The sequence below is a fragment of the Durio zibethinus genome, chromosome 2 (assembly GCF_047325235.1).
Source record: "Durio zibethinus cultivar Kanyao isolate XHJ-2024 chromosome 2, ASM4732523v1, whole genome shotgun sequence".
In the NCBI taxonomy this organism is placed as follows: Eukaryota; Viridiplantae; Streptophyta; class Magnoliopsida; order Malvales; family Malvaceae; genus Durio; species Durio zibethinus.
The window spans coordinates 38,547,313-38,566,740 of record NC_143163.1 but is presented as its reverse complement, the minus strand read 5'-3'; the positions used below and the strand labels follow the sequence as shown (position 1 = coordinate 38,566,740).

The 19,428-nt window shown below is 36.9% G+C and overlaps 4 protein-coding genes across 6 annotated transcripts; 2 read left to right on the top strand and 2 right to left on the bottom strand.

The window, feature by feature from the left end:
- Positions 1 to 214: 214 nt before the first annotated feature.
- On the top strand, positions 215 to 4,355 carry AGO7 (Argonaute family protein). Its single transcript, XM_022921078.2, has 3 exons — positions 215 to 877; positions 1,273 to 2,506; positions 2,597 to 4,355. Exons 1-3 carry the CDS (start codon positions 523 to 525, stop codon positions 4,050 to 4,052), a joined length of 3,045 nt encoding a protein of 1,014 aa, XP_022776813.2. The 5' UTR covers positions 215 to 522; the 3' UTR covers positions 4,053 to 4,355.
- A 3,798-nt stretch (positions 4,356 to 8,153) lies between these two features.
- LOC111317601 (uncharacterized) lies at positions 8,154 to 10,183 on the bottom strand. Of its 2 annotated transcripts, XM_089756141.1 has the most exons (2): positions 8,902 to 10,183; positions 8,154 to 8,713 (listed from the first exon to the last, which is right to left on the bottom strand). In XM_089756141.1, the coding sequence occupies exons 1-2, from the start codon at positions 9,700 to 9,702 to the stop codon at positions 8,678 to 8,680; spliced, it is 837 nt and encodes a 278-aa protein (XP_089612267.1). In that variant the 5' UTR covers positions 9,703 to 10,183; the 3' UTR covers positions 8,154 to 8,677. The 2 variants fall into 2 exon arrangements, with proteins under 2 accessions (XP_089612267.1, XP_022775773.2); XM_022920038.2 differs by having other exon boundaries at positions 8,154 to 10,183.
- Positions 10,184 to 11,200: 1,017 nt separating this feature from the next.
- On the top strand, positions 11,201 to 12,528 carry LOC111318305 (uncharacterized). Its single transcript, XM_022921077.2, has one exon. The coding sequence runs from the start codon at positions 11,349 to 11,351 to the stop codon at positions 12,360 to 12,362; it is 1,014 nt and encodes a 337-aa protein (XP_022776812.2). The 5' UTR covers positions 11,201 to 11,348; the 3' UTR covers positions 12,363 to 12,528.
- A 931-nt stretch (positions 12,529 to 13,459) lies between these two features.
- LOC111318304 (putative protein S-acyltransferase 22) lies at positions 13,460 to 19,198 on the bottom strand. 2 transcript variants are annotated; one of them, XM_089756130.1, is made up of 10 exons: positions 18,764 to 19,198; positions 18,518 to 18,631; positions 17,883 to 18,045; positions 16,746 to 17,150; positions 16,158 to 16,226; positions 15,999 to 16,070; positions 15,391 to 15,519; positions 15,089 to 15,169; positions 14,723 to 14,911; positions 13,460 to 14,607 (listed from the first exon to the last, which is right to left on the bottom strand). In XM_089756130.1, exons 3-10 carry the CDS (start codon positions 17,961 to 17,963, stop codon positions 13,825 to 13,827), a joined length of 1,809 nt encoding a protein of 602 aa, XP_089612256.1. In that variant the 5' UTR covers positions 17,964 to 18,045; positions 18,518 to 18,631; positions 18,764 to 19,198; the 3' UTR covers positions 13,460 to 13,824. The 2 variants fall into 2 exon arrangements, with proteins under 2 accessions (XP_089612256.1, XP_022776811.2); XM_022921076.2 differs by lacking the exon at positions 17,883 to 18,045.
- Between the last annotated feature and the right edge of the window lie 230 nt (positions 19,199 to 19,428).

The window sequence follows — 19,428 nt, the reverse complement described above, 5'->3', positions numbered from 1 at the left end:
AAAAAATTTGATCAATCACTGTCAGGTGTCTTAAATTTCATTAAAAAAATATTTTTCCACTTATTTGACTGAAAAAAGAAATTCAAAGAAAAAAAAAAAAGCAAAAGAAAGTTGGAAGGAAGAGGGAAAAGGCTGGAGTAGCCTTATGTGTTTGACAGATAGTCAATGGATCATTGAAGGGTATATCAGTAGCCTATCATCTGCAATGCGCTCTATGACACAGAGCTGCATAAAGCCAAATAGGATTGCCCTTTCTTTGCTGTGGCCTTTTTCACTTTCTTTTATAAGGCAGCCCCATGCTGCCCTTTTTTGCTTTGAATTTCATCACCATCAAGCCTCCTTATGAATTAGAACCAGACACAAAGAACCTCAGCAGTTAAAACCCAATCTTTTTATTTCTCTCTCTTTCTGTAATAACTACAGTTTCGCTGAAACACTTCACTTCTTCCCTTTGTATCCATCTTTCCTTCTCATGGTCACAGGCCTATATTTCTGTCAAACTGTTGCTTTTTTCACAATCAAATGATGGAAGAAACCGAAGAGCACCATAGCAACAAGAAATGCACTACCAAAACCAGGACTTTCAAGGGCAGAACCAACCCACATAAGCATCATTACCAGCACCCATTGTTGCAATACTCAAGTCACTTTGGGTTCTTTAACCAAAACCAGTTCCAAAGTTACTCTTATTACCCTGCTTTGCTTCCCTTACCTCCTCCAATACCCTTGCAACTGGCTTCAACTCCACCTCTCTCTCAAAACCAAACCTTTCAAACAAAAACCCATTTTCAGAAAGTTTCATGTGAGGTTAATGATCCTCCTCTTGCCACCTCCTCTATCTCTGATACCCAAGTCCCAGTTGTAACATTTACACCAGGTGACTCTAATAATTTGATTTGTTCTTTTTTTGCTAGTATTTCTTTTTCCATATTTCCTCTGCATGTCTATCATTTTAAGGTCATAGTTGATTTTTGTTTTAAATATTATGAAAGGGTCTTCATCAACAGAACAGATTAAAAAAGAATCTTTATTATATTCTTTTGTTCCAATGTATTTCCTTTACCTATTTCATTTTTAGTTAAATGCAAGAAATAAAATTTTATAGCTAGAAATGATATATCTTGCTAATTCTAATACTTGAAACTACTGGAGTTTATTGATTATAGAAGCTTCAAGTATTCAAGCTTTTTTAGCTGGTTTTTGTTCAAAACTTTATATCAAAGTAGTTGTATTCAAGTCCTTAACTTTTCTGTTTTCAACAAACCTAAACAGCTCCAGAGGGGCTTCAAGGCAGAACAAGTTTACCATGTAAAAGAAGTGATGGAAGAAAAATCATGAGTACTACGAAGGAAGTACTAGTGGCTGCAAGGAGACCAGATTCTGGTGGTGTAGAAGGGCCAGTAATCTCTCTCCTTGCCAACCATTTTCTAGTCAAATTTGATCCCTCTCTAAAAATTTACCATTATGATGTTGAAATATCTCCTAATCCTTCCAAGGAGGTTGCTAGAATGATCAAACAGAAACTGGTAGAAAGCAACTCAGGATTGCTCGCTGGTGCTCGTCCAGCATATGATGGCAGAAAGAATTTTTACAGCCCTGTTGAATTCCAAAATGATAAGCTTGAGTTCTTTATTAGTCTCCCAATACCAACCACCAAGTCAGGTTTGCCTTTTGGGGAATTGAATGGCTTTCAACAAAAGCAGAATCAGCTTAAAGTATTTCGAATTAATATCAGACCTGTTTCAAAGTTTGATGGAAAGGATTTGAGTAGTTACCTGAGCAAGGAAGGTGATGATTGGATCCCACTCCCTCAAGATTATCTCCATGCTTTGGATGTTGTTCTTAGGGAGAGCCCAATGGAGAAGTGTATATCTGTGGGGAGGTCATTTTATTCAAGTTCAATGGGAGGTACTAAGGAAATTGGAGGAGGAGCTATTGGATGGAGAGGTTTCTTTCAGAGTCTTAGGCCAACACAACAAGGACTGGCTCTCAATGTTGATTTTTCCATCACTGCCTTCCATGAGAGTATTGGAGTAATCCCTTACCTGCAGAAGCGGATTGACTTTCTTCGAGACCTTTCTCAAAGGAAGTCAAGGAGTTTGAGTGACGAAGAACGGAAAGAAGTGGAGAAGGCATTGAGGAATATCAGAGTTTTTGTTTGCCATAGAGAAACAGTTCAAAGATACAGAGTTTATGGCTTAACTGAAGAAGCTACTGAAAACCTTTACTTCACAGACAGGGATGGGAAGAATTTGAGGCTTGTTAATTACTTTAAGGATCACTACAATTACGATATACAGTTCAGGAATTTGCCATGCTTGCAGATCAGTAGGAGCAAACCATGCTATCTTCCAATGGAGCTTTGTATGATTTGTGAAGGCCAGAAATTTCTGGGGAAGCTTTCAGATGATCAGACTGCAAGGATTCTTAAAATGGGCTGCCAGAGACCAAAAGAACGAAAAGCCATAATTGATGGAATCATGAGAGGACCTGTAGGGCCAACAAGGTAATGTTATGGATTTCTTGGAAGAGATTTTTATTAGATTCTCTTGATTACAATTGATTGCTTCTAAGCATTTGCATCTTTTCTTGACAGTGGCAACCAAGCAGAAGAATTCAAACTCCATGTTTCAAGAGAAATGACACGGTTGAATGGGAGAATTCTTCATCCTCCCAAGCTTAAGCTTGGTGAAAGTGGCCACATAAGAGATATTACACCTTCCCGCCGTGATCGGCAGTGGAACCTTCTGGACAGCCATGTATTTCAGGGAACAAAAATAGAACGGTGGGCACTTATAAGTTTTGGGGGCACTGCTGATCAAAAGTCTAACATTCCTAAATTCATAAACCAGCTATCCCAAAGGTGTGAGCAGCTGGGTATCTTTCTTAACAAAAGCACAATCGTCAGTCCCCAATTTGAATCAACACAGGTGCTTAGTAATGTGACTATTTTGGAATCTAAGCTCAAGAAAATCCATAGAGCTGCCTCAAACAATCTCCAGCTGCTCATATGTATAATGGAGAAAAAGCACAAAGGGTATGCAGATTTGAAGCGAATAGCAGAGACCAGTGTGGGAGTCGTCAGCCAGTGCTGCTTGTATCCAAACCTTGGGAAATTGAGTTCTCAATTTCTTGCAAATTTAGCCCTGAAGATCAATGCCAAAGTTGGAGGTTGCACTGTTGCTTTGTACAACTCATTACCTTCTCAGATTCCACGTCTTCTCCGGCCTGATGAACCTGTCATCTTTATGGGTGCTGATGTGACTCATCCTCACCCGCTTGATGATTTCAGCCCATCCGTTGCTGCTGTGGTTGGTAGCATGAACTGGCCTGCAGCAAACAAGTATGTATCTAGAATGAGGTCTCAAACACATCGACAAGAAATTATTCAGGATCTTGCTGCAATGGTGGGGGAATTACTGGATGACTTCTACCAAGAAGTAAACAAATTGCCCAATAGAATAATCTTCTTCAGAGATGGCGTTAGCGAAACTCAATTCTATAAGGTGCTTAAAGAGGAATTGCAAGCTGTTAGAGAGGCTTGTGCAAGATTTCCAGGTTATAAACCGCCCATTACGTTTGCTGTAGTTCAGAAGAGGCATCATACAAGGTTGTTTCCATTTGAAATTGATCCTTCCACTCAAAACCAACCTTTTGATGAAAATATTCCCCCAGGGACCGTAGTGGATACTGTGATAACCCATCCAAGGGAATTCGATTTCTATCTTTGTAGTCATTGGGGGGTGAAGGGTACTAGCCGCCCAACCCATTACCATATCTTGTGGGATGAGAACCAATTCACTTCTGATGAACTGCAGAAGCTGGTTTATAATCTATGCTACACGTTTGTAAGGTGCACCAAGCCAGTTTCTTTGGTGCCGCCTGCTTACTATGCCCACCTGGCTGCATATAGGGGCAGGCTTTACCTAGAGCGATCGGAATCTGTAACTTTTCTGAGAAGTTCTTCCACAATCTCTCGTGCAGCTCCTCCAAAGGCAACACCTCTACCGAAACTAAGTGAGAATGTTAAGAAGCTTATGTTTTACTGCTAAAATGATCACAGGCTCCATCTTGTCAAGATTTCTTGAATTATATGATCTTCACACTGCATAATTGTATTCCTCACATTCACAGATGTAGTTGCAGTAAATGAAAGTCTACTACCACTTTAGCGAGCCAGTTTCCATGATTACAACTTGTAGGCAGGCTTCAAGAATTTATTCTTAGTAGCTTAATTTGATCCTGCAAATTGTTGGACATCCTCGTCGCAGCAAAGTGACAAATGTTAAATTTCATTGTGAACAGTCTTTCCTATGTAGTTTGTACCTTGCAGGAATATCCTCTTGTTCTTTCCAGCTTTCGAAAAGGATCAAAGTTTAATCTGCTTCTGATTAACAAAACATTAGATACAGAACTGTAAGAAAAACTCCATAAAGAATAAGCTCTATAAAATCTGAATGATACTAAATGCAGGAGTCTAACTTGACAGTTCATGTGGATTAGGTGTAGAATCATCAAATCATTAATGATTTAAACTAAAAGGAGTAACTGAGTAATGAATGGCAAGAATTCCACTGTAACTCTGGGAGGAATACTTGGTACAGTTCACTAGCGTGTCCTGAAAACATAAGTGAAGAAAACAATTATTTATCATTCTATTAAGGAAAACAAAAAGCAAGAAAAAGAAATGGTTATAGATAGTTAAATTGGAGGACCATAACTGTAAGTGTGAGCGACCTTCATTTATTTATTTACTTTGTTTTGGTTGGTACAGACGGCTGTGACATTTCCAATATCTTAGCGAAACCAATTCACCAAGAAAAATTTATAGTTTGACCATATATATGTATAGCACTGACAACATAAAATATATGGCTTATTTACTATCATCCGCCCTATTATTGTCTACAATAACCATGCGTCACTGAAAGGCAAATCATATATGTGTTGACAAATATGCCAAGCTCAAAATAGCAATTGTATGATTTGCATTGACAGCATTAAAATTATTGTAGTAATCATTAATATCTGATAAAAGAAAAAGTTTAAAGTGTTGAGTTTTAAATCTCAAATGCATTAAATATAATTTTTAAAATTTTAATGAAATAATATAATAAAATTTTAAATATTTAACAGTTTAATAAAGAAAAAGGAGGGATATGACATATGATAATTGATATGGCTATGATATAGTATAGGAGATGGAATCTAAAGACAGTGTTCGGGACTATATAAAAACGAAAAAAGGACTTGGATATAAACTAAAATAAAGTACTTATCTGAGTATGAAAACCTCAATATCTGTTTATGCATTGGTCAGTGCATGTTCATGCTACTGCTAGTCTACTGCTACTACTACTCCTACCTATTTTCCAAATCCCATGCTGCATCATGCATCAGCTTGAAGATTGAGGGGGTTTCTATTCGTATTTCTTTCTCTGCACAGGAAAAGAAAAAAAAAAAAAAAAAAAGAGGAAAATTAGATTACATTAGAAAATAAGAAAGTGGGAAAATGCTTTATTGTGGGACCCAGAAACAAAAGTATGGTAGTAGTACCAAAGTATACTACAAAAACCAACTCAGCTTTATTCATCGGACAGAAAAAGAGAAAGAAGTGAAGAAGCAAACAAAAACATAGCAAATGCCAAGAAAAGATTGGGATTTCAAGTAAAGCCCACTGAAGTCTGACTTTCGACTTCCCCTTTTGTCTCTTCAGCCCTCTGTCTCTCTCTCTTTCCCTCTCTTTGTTTTTTGCTTTTCTTTTTATCCTTGCCATCACCATAATAAATAATGTCGGTTGTGATTTTTTTTTTTTACTCTTTTATCCCTCTGTAGTCTGTATGGCTTTAAAGTACTGCTGCACTGCCACAACAAGGGACAGAAAGGACTCTGGCATCTGAAACCAAACATGGGGTAGAACAAGAAAGTAGGGTCCCTCTACATAAGCCACTAGATGCATGACAAGTCTATCCTCATTATCTCTTTGGTTCTTAGGGTTAGGAGCCGATTTATAAAAGGAAAAGTTGGAAATAAGAACAGGTTATTACACCAAGTGAGTGGATATTTGATAGTTAGAAAGGGAAGAGAGGGTGGTGGATTTGATTCCTTGTGTCGGTGATGGAACCTTGTTGTTTAGATGGCTGATGGCGCCTGATGCTGATCTGATTATGCAAAGGATAGTGCGGTCCTTCTGTTTTCCGAAACACCCTCCATGCCTATTATCAAACATCAAACTAACAAATTACCGGTCACATCAATTCCATTTTCATGTCTAAGCATCGTTTTGATTTGTCAGTAATTCTTGAAGAGGTTGATCGATGATCCCACGGTCAGAAGCATCCCCTCGAGGACTAATTTCACTGAGACTTAAATGGCAGTTTTATGTTCTGTCCCATCCATCCTGGAGTTTTACATGAATCTGACTGATGCCAACCTCTTACTTCGCAATAGCCTCTAACAAAATACCCTTTCAACCAAGCCCAACTAAAAGCCCTACCCAACCCACAATTATTCTCAAGTTTCTTAGACTTGAACATGCTATATTGCTGGCTAGGACATAGCCAATGAGCCAACACGTACCAATTTTGATGTAATGGAAGCTCTAATTTTTACCAATGGAGAATTTCCTAACCCCACCACGTGCCCTTGCCATAAAAATACAAAGATCAAAAGCCACAAATTCTGCTTGCTGCAGCCTGCACGTTCGATAAAGATAAGAGCCATTGGACATGAAAGATTTTGATGGAAAAGCTACATTCAGCACCAACAGAGCCGAGTGACTTTTGAAATGACGTGTTGAGGGTGATAAGATTGGCCAGGTCCTTTTACCAGCTTTCCAAATTGTTCAAACTGTTATTGCTCACAAAATCAAAGATACAGCTCATTTTGGGCACTGTATATATCACCTATGGATCAAATTGCAAGGTGGCTTGATCCTTTTTCCTTCCTGGGCCCTGGCCCATATCCCTCCACCCCAGCAAAATAAAAAAGATTCTGTCTGATTGTCATTGTAACTAGAGTTCTTGATCAAGGGTAGTAGCAATGCATATGGAATCAAGTAAAGTTCCATTTCATTGTATATATTTTGACTTCTTGCATGTTGTTAAATTCTGAATTTAATTCGTTATTTGGGTTATTAAAGTTTTTTTCATTTATATGAAGGGTTGTCAAAAATATTTGATTGTTTTGTTTATTTTAAACTGATATTGATTGCCTTGATTTTTTTTTTTTTGGCATGTTTGATTTCTAAAATTACTTCAGATATTTTTTAAATTTAACATTTTATTTGAAGATGGATCCAATTTGACGTCTATCCATACATAAAAACCCAAAGCGAAGCTGAGGTGAAATTCTAGTTTCCAATAAAAACTCTGAATTAAGTGGAGATTGTTTCATGCTAGAAACAATTCTCGATGCCAAGCACAAGTGTCATAGTTTTAGTGAGGAGCCATAAATTTTATATCAACTATGTATTAGAATTGTTTTTGAGATATAAGTGTTCATACCACTTTCAATTTATGAGATCCTTTTTGTGAGACAAAACCTGAACTCTAATGAGTTGAAGCGGACAATATCTTATAAGTGAATGTGAACCACCATTTCTTCTATTAAATTGATCTGAGATGAGGAAGAGTCTATTCCCACGTCCTGGAATGGCACGAGTTTGGGGTTTGAGTCTCGGCTATAACAAGTAGTATCAGAACCGACTCTGGGAGTACTAACGATAAAAATGTGAAATTTCCATAAAAGCAGTAACATTTTGTTTCCAGGCATCTGGAAATTTTCATGTTGCTTAATTCAGCAGCAAATGAAATAGATTTTTCTACTATATTGACAATTAAGGTAAAATTTGATAGGGGCTTAACTTATTCCAGTGCCCACTTTTTCTTCCAGAAACTTATTTTTTTCCTCAAGCCTGGAGCCAGATCAAGCTTAAAAACAAAGAGATTATAGCACAAGCTTAGGCAACTCAAAACAGATTATAAAAACAAATGCCATTTATTTTATCTTCTGATGTCATTTCATTTACATGTTATGGTCCTAATGAAGAATGCATTTATTCAATAACAAGCAGATTCATTAATATAATTTTAATGCTTTCACTATCCACAAACATACTTTCCACACCAATTCATTGTCAATGCTCAATATCATTCTTAAGATCAATTAATACTCCAAGCACTGTTTTTACTATTATATTAAGCACTAAAGAATACAAAAGGAAGTACAAGGATAGAATAAGGAACATGAAAAGGTCCAACCACTTGAAATGGAACCATTTAAATCAAAGATTCTATCTTATGTGGTTGATGAATATTTTTATCCATTTAAGTTGAATCAAATTATTGTATATCTATTCTTTCATTCTATGACTGGTACATCACAAGAAATTGCGTGCACCTGAGCCATGAATAACTTTGGAAGAGTTGAGAGAATCATCTTTAGCAGCCATGAGCTGCAGACCCTTCTTGCTGGAGTTTTGACAAAACAACAACAAATAATCCTCATCAGTACTCCAAGAATGAAACTGGCAACCACATCTGATCGCATGGCAGTTCCATCTTCATGTTATGAACTCGATAAATATTAGCCGATGGCATAACAATGTACACGATGATGTCATTGAACACCCAATGATTCAGCAGAAGCAGTTATGGTTTCCAGAATTGATTGACATTCAACTGCTGAGGCTTCCATAGTGTAAGATCTGCAACTGAAATAGAAAACAGTACTCATCATGGAATCAACAAGCACCACGAACGAATACATTATCACCAACAGAGGCCCTTCCCAGATCCTAGAAGACGCATCTCCATAGCTCAACGTCTTTACCCTATGTTCAAACAACCCCTCCACAAATGCCAACCCAATTGTAGATCCAAGAAATATCAAAAGACCAACCTGAGTCTGCCCCTTGATTAGAACACCGGCTCGAAGCAATGCCTGTGGTCCTGAAACTTTCTCCAAAACACAGATTACGATCCCAATATTGCAGACAACAATAGCATTCGCAAAAACAACTGAGAATACTAGCCCCATCATTATCACCGCAAAGACAATTAAATCAGGCGTAAACCCAATAACAGAAAGTACACTACATGCCGCAACAAGAAAAACACAGAAAGTTGTTACACAACCAACAATTACCATACACATCCACACATACGTAGAAAAAAGCCGCCTCCAAAACTTTCGAATTATCACAAAAAACGTTGAAATATCAGCTGTTTTCCTCGAATAAGTACAATCTACACAATAAACCACTGCGGCCTTTGATAACAAAGACAATGTGATGAACAAAGGGAAGCACATTGCTGAGGAAACAGCCGTCTCAGCAAAACGTTGGCATGGCTGTTTGATAAAAGGTCTCAGAGGAAGTCCACTGGTTTTGGCAACTAACAAAAGCCTAACAGTCAATCTCTTCACAATGGATTGATCAACTAACAAATTAGACATAAGGACTGCAGATACTGGGCAAATTAACAAAGCCGCGATGATCATAAAACCGAACGAATTGTACCGCAAAATCTTAACGGTTTCTCTTAAGATCTCTAATGCATTCATCGAATGGAATTGGTGGTCATGATCACTAACAATATGGGATGATTCTAGCTCAAAAATTTCTCCTTGGGTTTCCTTAAATCCTTCTTTTTCTAAGTGATCTAATCTCATTCGTGGAGAAGTAACGCTCGCAATTTCCATTTTAATCAATACCCATAAAAGATATCAATCCCCGCAGCTAACTAAACATTGGAAATGATAGAAAAACAAAAGGTGTAAATCAGATCCGAAAGAGCTGGACCCACCTATGGAACAGCTGAGAAGTCACAAAAAAAACACAGTGGAAATACTCAAACAAAGAATTGACGAGTGAAAAGCATGAAGATTGTAGGATTGAAGGGGAAATTTCGGGTATTCAATGTCAAAGGATTGGTTAGAAAACGTGTCAGTTCGGGTATCGTGGCTTTGGCCCTGGTGGGTTATACTGCATGAATTGTTGTGCAATTTTTTTGTTTTTATATATATTGCATCGCAAGAAGGGTCTGCCTAAAGGAAGTTAGCTGCCACTTTTGAGGGGCAATGCCATGGTGCCGGCGTTCGTTATTCTGTAACAGCTTGTAATGGGCTTTTTGGGTTTTCAAGATTGGAAATTTTTTTTCCGACAGGTTTTGGTTTTTGACAGTTTTCGAATCTGGGGCAAGAATCTTAAAAAATCGGGCTTCTGACAAAACCAAAACTTAAAAATATTACCACGTTTCATGTCCCATCAAGATTTACAGTAGGTCGGTGGTCCTTGAAACAAGCATATGGTCGTCAGTTTAATGAGATTTGTCTTACATTAACTGATGGAAAATTCTGATTTCTCAGACCTTTTTTCAAATCAAATCAGATTGTCCTATTTTTTATCTAATAATATTATTTTATAAAATAAAATATAAAAATAATACGAATTAAAATTATTTTAATAATTATATGTAAATTTAATAAAATAAAAAATTATATTTTATATTTTTACATTAATAATGGTAGGTAATTTTTTTATAAAATATAATATTAATATAAAAATTTTAAAGATATAAATAAACAAATTATTAGATCTGATTATTTTTATCATTTTTTTTGTTTACGTGTTTAATTTTATTGGATTAAGGGCCCATCAGGGAATTAACCAGGCTCAAACAAATATCTACTGGCCCAGAAAGAGACATAGGGCTTTTGATTAAGAGATAGCTTCTTAAGCCCAAACAAATTATCCTTTAAGTTTTTTTGTTAGATATAATTATATTTTGAGTTTTAATTATTTAAATTAAAAATTCAGTGCTAGAAGTTGTTTTACAATTCAAAAATAATTTTAAAAACTATGACATGAAAAACACGGTCAAGTGACTTCCAAGAATTTTCACTTTCACGTCCTTTTCAAAAATATTTTTTAATTATAAAACAATTTTCAATGAAAAATTTTGACTGTTATATTTTTACTAAATTTATTCTAGAATTAATAATATGATAGAAAATTTGTTCTAAAGTTATAATGATAAAATTACATTAATTAAAAAATTAGTGATAAATTAAATCTGTATTTATTTTATTATCGAAATTAAATAATATAATTCTCAGCAACTCTTTTTTGAAAAAATGTAATAGAAAAAAATTAAAGAAAGTTATATTACATTTCCAAAAGTTGACCGGACTTGGCGTATACTGACCGCCAATTGAATCTGTCCAAAAGGACTTCTGTCGAAATCATCGTTGATTTGTTCCGAGTAGCATAAAGGTAGGGCATCTCAATTACCTGCCTGCATCGAAAATCTTCTATCTTCTCGTCTGTCGTCCCTCCTTCATACGCCATGGCAACTCCACTTGCTCCGACGGTCCATATCGATATCTGGGCCATCTTATCCGAATCCAAACGGATAATCAACTCCCACTCCCGCCACTTCCTAGCTCTCTCCGTCCTCTTCCTTCTCCCTTTCTCCTTCTCCCTCTTCACCCTCCCTTTTATCAATCAACTCTTCTCCCAATCCTCTACTCCCACCATCGAAACCCACCTTGGCTCGCTTAGCAATCCTTTCCAACAACAACAGCCCCCAATCTTCCCCATTAAATACCTTATCTTCTCTCTCCTTAATACCCTTTTCAACTCCGTCTTCTCTCTCTTGGCCACGGGTTCTATTACTTACAGCGTTTTCCACGGCTTTTATGGCCGACCCGTCAAGCTTATATCCGCTATCAAGTCAGCTTTCACTTCCTTCTTCCGCCTTTTCTCAACTCTCCTTGTAACCGAGCTTATCATTTCTGGGGTCCTTTTTGTTCTGGCTTTGATCCTTTTTTCATTAGTCAGCATAACCCAAATCTTAGGCTTCCAAATTGAATTCTCTTCACCTTATTTCATTTCCCTTTGTATGGTTTTCGTGATTATTTTCATGTTTATTGTGTTCTATTTACAAGTGAATTGGGTATTTGCTTATGTTATTGTCGTGGTTGAATCAAGCTGGGGATATGAACCATTAAAACGAAGTCAAAATTTAGTTAAGGGACTGAAAAAGGTTGCTTTTTCGATGCTTCTGCTTTTCGGGTTACTGAGTGGGATTCTTACCTGGGCCTCAACTTTAAGATGGCTTCATTCAGCTGCTGATAAATGGAAAACTTGGCCATTTGTTATAGATATTGTGGCCTCTTCCTCTATCTTAATGTTTCTTATGCTTTATAATTTGGCTGCAAGTACAGTTTTTTATATTTATTCCAAGGCTATACATGGAGAACTTGCTGGGGAGATTGCTGAGGAATTTGCAAGAGAGTATGTAAGTTTGCCTTTTGATGATGGGAAAGTTCCTCATGTTGTTTCTATTGTTTACGCTTGATGGAAATAGGAATTTTGAGTTTTGTTTAAGGTCTGTTTTTTGTTGTTTCGTTTAGTGTTTTTCTAGTTTTACTTGTATTTGTGAAAAGAAAGATGTGTGAACAATGTAAAGATATGCTTCAGATTTGTAAGCATCAATAAATATTAAACGTGTTTGAGTTTGTTGATGATGCTTCTCTTTGCATTTGGGAGAAAAGGTTTTAGCTTGTTAGTTTTGTTTGTATTTGTCCATGATTTTGAACTGTTACAGGAAATGCTGGGGCTGGAACGATTTGAAGAATGAATGAAATCTTGGTTTTTATGCTGCTTGAATGGGATGAGAGCATATTATGATTTGAATAAAAAGCCTATTACTTGGATGAACATTTCTGGACTATTTCATTTACTTCTATGCCAAGTCCCTTACTCGTTTAAGCCTTCCATGTTTAATAAAAGATGCTTCTTGTTCCGCCAACAGGGGCATCCTCGTTGGATTTTGCTATTCATCCTTTAATTAAAGAAATTAGGACAACTGGATAAGTAGCCTTATTTGTGGGGTGCATCTGGGATATTGAACGGATGTTGTCTTGATCCATTGCGTTCTTAAGTGGCTCAGCAGCAACCATCGCATGGTTTAATGGTGGTTGTTTCGAGCCTTCGACATACTATGACTTCGGGGCATGGAAGATTGTGTGCATGAATGCAATACCACTTTGCTTTCTGAAGATGGCAACACTGGGATTGATTCAATCCTCACGGATTGGTTTGTTTATAGCAACTTGAAATTTTGTTTTAATGACAGATAATTGGTATACCGAGACAAGCCACCGCCTGTTTTTGTTTTGGGTTTATGTTTTAGACGAACTTGCGGTGTGGTAACTGATCCATCTGCATGAACTACAACCTTGTTGGAAGAACACAAAAACATTGAGTAGATTAACATCAGAAAAAGTCCTAAACCCATATATTCATAGCTTGGATGCAGTACCACATGGACCTCAGATGGGCTAAAGACGGCCAGCCGGAGCACACATTGTGAACTTTATGAAGAGAGAAGTGATTCGACATGGGCTGTACGTAAATTTTTTCACTTTCTTCCAGAAAATCAGGAAATGTTCAAGAGAAGTACCATGAGGAATCACTTTCACTAAAACCCACGCGGAAATACAACGGAGTGTTATACCCAGGACATACAAAAACACATTTCCTTCTTCTCAATCCTACAAATACAAGTGCCAAATAACTGACTCTTCAATGAAACTCCTGTAGCTAGTGTTGCCTCGATGGAAATCAGAGTCGTCTTTACAGCCGTCGTCATCCCTTCCCATGAGGCCCTGACTTTGAGGATCTCAAAGGCCAATATTCAAAAAATTCCAAATCAATTGAACGAGGATTGTCTCTCTGGTACTTGTAATTCTCACGCCCATAAATTAAAGAATGAACTTTTTAATCCAAATCAATTAACGTCATTGATTCACAATAAGTCACAGCATTCTATTGTTAGTCTGGCTGGAAGAAGATGGTGCTTTTAGTTTAACAACCCTCTCATCCTGTTCAGAACCAAAGAGAACATTGCTCCAGTTTGTTGATCTCTGGATCATTCTGGAAGGAACTCGATCACTATCTTCCCCACCAGATGCTTCATACCCATCACTAGTAGATCTCGACAATGGAAATCCCTTCTGAGCACCCATTGTGACAGGAGGTAAACCTGTAAGTCGTGTTGATTCTTCAGCTCCTGATGAAGAGACTCGAAATGGATGAATATCTGGTGAGTCTAAACTGCTCTCGGGTGAAGAGGCAACAATCCCAACAGAGCCTGACATTGCTCCGCTAGTTTGGAAAGCACTTAGAGCTTCCCGCTGAAGAGGTGCCAAACTACTTGATGTGTCATTGAAACCTTTTTCAGCTGCTTTAGCAGGAATGTTCATTAAGGGCTCCAGGGGCAGGTCAGCTGGAAGACGCACCCGCTTAGATGCTCTTCTTCTGTTGCCATCAGGTCTGGGGAACATTCGCCTGCCACTGCTGCCAAAGCTGCTGTCAGCTTCTGGCCCAAAAGGGGCTTCATGTCTCACCACAGGCTGCAGGATTTTTGACTTTTTCCTTGCTTCAGCTGCGGCTTTTGAAACATCTTCCGCATTTAACCGTGCCAACATCCATGGACTGATCTTAACTGCTCCGGGGTTCTTCTTCCTAATCGGTTCCTCCCCTGCCATTTTTTTTCCAAATGAACTCACAGATGCTGTGTCCGGAGGAACAACGTCAAACTAGCACCGATACACAAACAACTATCAGCTTCAGCAAAAAGATAAACTAATTGTACAATGTACAATTTCAAATCCATATTAATTCTCTTGAAGATGAAGGTTTTGTCAAAATTACCTGATCTTCAAGGAACAGGCGTGGGGGAGTACACCATGCACCCCTGTGAAAAGTAGAAAAGGAACTAGCACTACTTAATCCAGTAAGTGAGCTGACAGGAGACATTTGTGGACTGTGCTGACCAACAACTCCTTGTTGCTCTTGCTCCTGCTCGCGCAAAGCTATTATGTAATCATACGTGGTGATTCCCTGAGACACATTCAGGCATGACCTAATTAGCTCATTGGTTTTTTTCTTCTTTACTTCTTAATACTCATTAGGATTTGACTTTTGCAAGATAAGACAGGAAGAAATTCAAGCCTTCTCCCACTAGAGTATTAAAACAAAAACAACCTTCACATGGTAGAAAAGTTTTGGCAAGCTTACCTTTTTCATGAGTAGAATGTGAAAGAAGAAAAGCTGTGCAAGAGGTAATGTTGCAATCATAGCCAAAATGGAGCACAACGCCTGTAAAAGTAAGAAATTACACTACTTAGCTCAACGTTTTAAATTGAAGGGTGCTAGTAATTAATAGATTTGTTTTTGTGATCTCCTAAATGCTAAACTAAAGCAAGCTAAAAAGATAAATTAGAATTGGTAACATATAGCCTTGAGTAGTAGCAGTGTAAATTAAAAGGACAAAAGATGGGGGAAATAAGGATTAATGTATATATTAACAGAACACTTACAACCACAATAACAAATGGAACCAAAGAGAAACTGCTTCCCAACTTCGATGCAATATCCAAAGAAAACTGCTTCCTCTCAATGAAACAGCAGATAAGTACAAGGATTCCAGTCGACCATTGTAGAATAAGCTGCAATCTCAAGCCCAAGGTAGACAAACCATGTATATACCTGTCAATATTCAATTAAAATGAAAATGACTAGAAAATAAAAAGGCTTACTCTGGGTTTTCTTCATTTCTGGCACTGTGGAATCATGGCACCAATCTCATGATGTTATACGGGACAGGAATTATTCAAGAACTTGGCATTCAATTGAAATATAATACGACAAGAGAATAGAGGACAATTCTACGGTCCAAAGTGAGCAACAAACATCGTTTATTGTTTATTGATTACTGGAATGCTGGTAACAAGAATACAAGCTGATATTGTTGTTATCAAATAACAAGCATAGTGTAATTGTTCTCAAAGATCAGTATATGAGATGTTCCTAAGAAAGAGGTTGGCTATAAAGGAATATGGGATCTCAAAGAAATATAGAGTATTATATAATGTAATATGATGATTCTGATCTGATTTGAACACAGAAGTTGGAAACCTGTGCTTACCAATAGAAGGGCAGAAACCATGAGAGTGAAAAATTGTCGGTAGTTCCTTTTGCCTATGCAATTGTTTAGCCACTACAGAAACCAAGGGAATTAAAGAAGCATTAGCAGAACCATTGATGAAGTGAAAAAAGTATCCAACAAATTAAGATCCACCAATACCCTGCAGTGATGATCGAAATGGTCAACACATTTGTCACAGACTCTGCAGTGCTTGCTATATTTGAAAACCTGCCAAGAATAAACTTAATAAAGTTAAACTACCTATGATATCAAAACAAAAGGCAATAGCATAAGTCCTAATATCATCATAAAGCTGATGCAAGAACCATGAGCCTCAGAATCATTATGTTTTAATTTGATCAAACAAAGGTGTCATTCCAGGATATCCTTTCCCGTGAAATTCTTTTTGCATACATTTTCAGTAAAATTCAAAACAGGCACAGTTGACTTCTCAAGACCTGGCCATTAATATGCAATCATAGACTACGAAACTTTTTTTCCCTCTTAAGCTATGTCAACATAGGGAACTTTGGTCATGTTTGGTATACAAGATTATGATAGGATAGGATAAGATGATATTATGAATAAAATTAGATTAAATAATGTCATCCTATTTTGTGTTTGATGTATGCAATGATTAAAATAGGATAATTCATTTATTTGTCAAAATTATCCATAATGTAATAACCGTAACACAAATAAGAAGAAAAAACAATAAAACATTAGAGATGTTAAATGCTTCTTTACCTCAACTTCACACAAACTGCAATAAAACATGCCATCTTCACTCATCTGTTGCTCAGAAGATTCTTTGTTTGAGCTAGAGCATTTGCAGAAAAAAGCACAAGGAAAGAAAATCCATAGCAAACAAGACGATTGCTTCAATGAAGCATCGTTTGCCCCAATTTCAACACTGGTGTCTTTCAAGGTTTCACCTGTAGCTGCTGCATCCTTTTCCAGAGTTTTTCCTCCAGCTGAAGTAGCATTATCATCATGCAAGGACGTAGTTGAATCCCCACCTAATTTAGAATCCTTTGGTCCAGCATACTTTCCATTTTCGGGAATTTTGAGATACTTTTTGGACTTAAAGACTCCAGGATCTGCAGGATCTGCCGCCGCACACCAAATATATAGGCCAAAGCAACATGTAATCTAAAAGGACAATCTTGTTACTAACCCTCCAAGGTGATAAGGACACATCAAATACAATAAAAATGGAGCAGAATGGGTACCATATATAACTCTCTATCATATACAGTATTATAGCACCATTAATTAGTACTTGAGGACAAGACTCAGGAAATGACTCAACCTTGCACACTGACATTGAATTATAGGATTAGTTATGACTTGTGGACAAGACTCAAGAAATGACTCAACCATGCATATTTAGCACATAAAAATCGTTAGCATATTTCATGACCTACATGAATGCAAATCAAACTACGGGTTAAATCAACTAAAAAGCTATGCTAAAGTCCATGACTAGAGTCTAACGTACCAATTGGTCATCTATGTGCCAACACTATACTTTAAACAGCATATTATTTGAGTTCAATGAAATCTCTTTCAATAGGCTAACTTGCTTAACCATCTGAACTGCAATGAGATTTCCTGTCCCACAAAATACCGAGTTCTAAGCTAGACTCAATTAGGCCAAGTGCAGTTACAGTACATTAACAGCATGGGAAAGTTCGGAATGGAAGTTCGTTTCCAAGTTTAATCTGAATACACTCTGTACTACTCTTAGTCTATTACTCAAATGTTGATATTCATACGTTTAAATCTCCTGTTTGCAGTGAATTGTGACACCAGTTTAGCAATTCATGATTAACAATTTCTGAAGGTAAATAATTTATTTAATTATTTAGACACTTCACCTACCAGATTCCAATAGCAATAGAACCCAAGATTACAGAAGAAAACAAAGCTAGGATTTTTCTCCTGGGTTGTATGGACCACCATGAGAGAGGAAAAACGTAAGTACCCTTTTGAAGCTCAAAGTATCATTGAGGAACTTAGGTTTTTCCAGGAAGAGCCAATTGTTCTGAACTTGTTCCATTAAAAAAAAAAAAATCAACATCAATAACTTTAACTACTTTATTCAAGAATGCATAGTACAAAAACGAAGGAGAATACAATCAGCTCTTAATCAGAAGAAATTTATAAGTAGTCTTCCGCCAAATCAAGTGGCAACTAATAATCCCTTAACGGACGAAATTTGAAATTCCCCTACAGAATCAGTGCCTACTAAAAGGAACAGTACCTAAAAGACAAGCAACACTTTTGCCCTTATCAGCTAAAGTGACAGGTTGATGATATGCTTGAGAGAGTCTATTCAGATAAAACACCAAAAGAAAATCATATCTCGGAAAAGGAAAGGACCCTTAGTAGAGAAAATCACCACAGTGATGAAAGCAAACACATGAACGAGACCAACATGTGAAGAAAACATAGATCTCAGTTCTTCCACCAACTACAGAAAAACTAAAAGGAAAATGTTGAAATGGCAGGCTTACAAGAGGAGTATAGATTCCCATCGCAATATATTGAAACATCTTCTTCCCAACAAATGGAGCAAAGAACACATAGAAAGCAAATCCAAGTGCCAAGAACACAGCAACAGCCACCACCTTCACAAAGACAAGGAAAAAAAAATGAAAACTTTACTCAATACCCAGAATTGAAGCGACAAAACAGCTCAGAAATTTACATAAAAATAGGAATAGCAACAAGGAAAAGAACCGAAAAGAAAAAAAAAATACCTGGAGTGGATGATAAGGAAGCTGCCATCCATGCTTCCTCATTTTCGCATCGAATGATGCAGCCCCAGCAAAAAGTAAAACAAAAACAGGAAAGGAAGAAAAAGAAGAGTGAAAGCGTATGAAACTAAAAAAAAAAGTAAAAATCTTGGTGTATTAAGCTGGTTTTGGCCTATACTTATTTTCTCAAACTTTCCCTCATTTTCCGGGAAAAGTAAAGATCACTCATTTCACCAGACCACCAACCAAACAAAAGCAGCATTACCCAATTTTTTATTTTAACGGGTCCAATCAGAAAAAAAAAAAAAAAGAATAAGGAAGTTGAAGAAGATAGGTTTTGGACAATGAGGAAACCTTTGTCTGGTTCACTCAAATCATGGCCCTGCCTCATGCAAGGAAAGAGAAAAGAAATGAACAAGAAAAAACAAGGGCTAGTCTGGGGTTTGGGTTTTTCTTTGTTTCTTTTGTAAAGCTTTTTACTTGGCTAAAGGTCTGTCCCCAGACTCACAACTGTAACAATAAGAGAGAGAATCTGATTTTCTTTCCATGCCTATAATTACCTCTCAACCTACTTTTTCTTATAATATAATATATATATATATATATATATATCCATACAGATTTATTTAAATTAATATAATTTTTATTTTTATTTTTATTTTTAAATT

Coding starts and splice junctions, on each gene's coding strand:
- LOC111317601 (XM_022920038.2), bottom strand. CDS start 9,702: ATGGAAATTGCGAGCGTTACTTCTCCACGAATGAGATTAGATCACTTA.
- LOC111318304 (XM_022921076.2), bottom strand. CDS start 18,805: ATGAGGAAGCATGGATGGCAGCTTCCTTATCATCCACTCCAG. Junction 18,632..18,763: donor TTCCTTATCATCCACTCCAG/GTATTTTTTTTT, acceptor GTCTTTGTGAAG/GTGGTGGCTGTTGCTGTGTT. Junction 17,151..18,517: donor TGGGAATCTATACTCCTCTT/GTAAGCCTGCCA, acceptor TTGTCCTTTTAG/ATTACATGTTGCTTTGGCCT.
- LOC111318305 (XM_022921077.2), top strand. CDS start 11,349: ATGGCAACTCCACTTGCTCCGACGGTCCATATCGATATCTGGGCCATC.
- AGO7 (XM_022921078.2), top strand. CDS start 523: ATGATGGAAGAAACCGAAGAGCACCATAGCAACAAGAAATGCACTACC. Junction 878..1,272: donor AGTTGTAACATTTACACCAG/GTGACTCTAATA, acceptor AAACCTAAACAG/CTCCAGAGGGGCTTCAAGGC. Junction 2,507..2,596: donor GGACCTGTAGGGCCAACAAG/GTAATGTTATGG, acceptor TTTTCTTGACAG/TGGCAACCAAGCAGAAGAAT.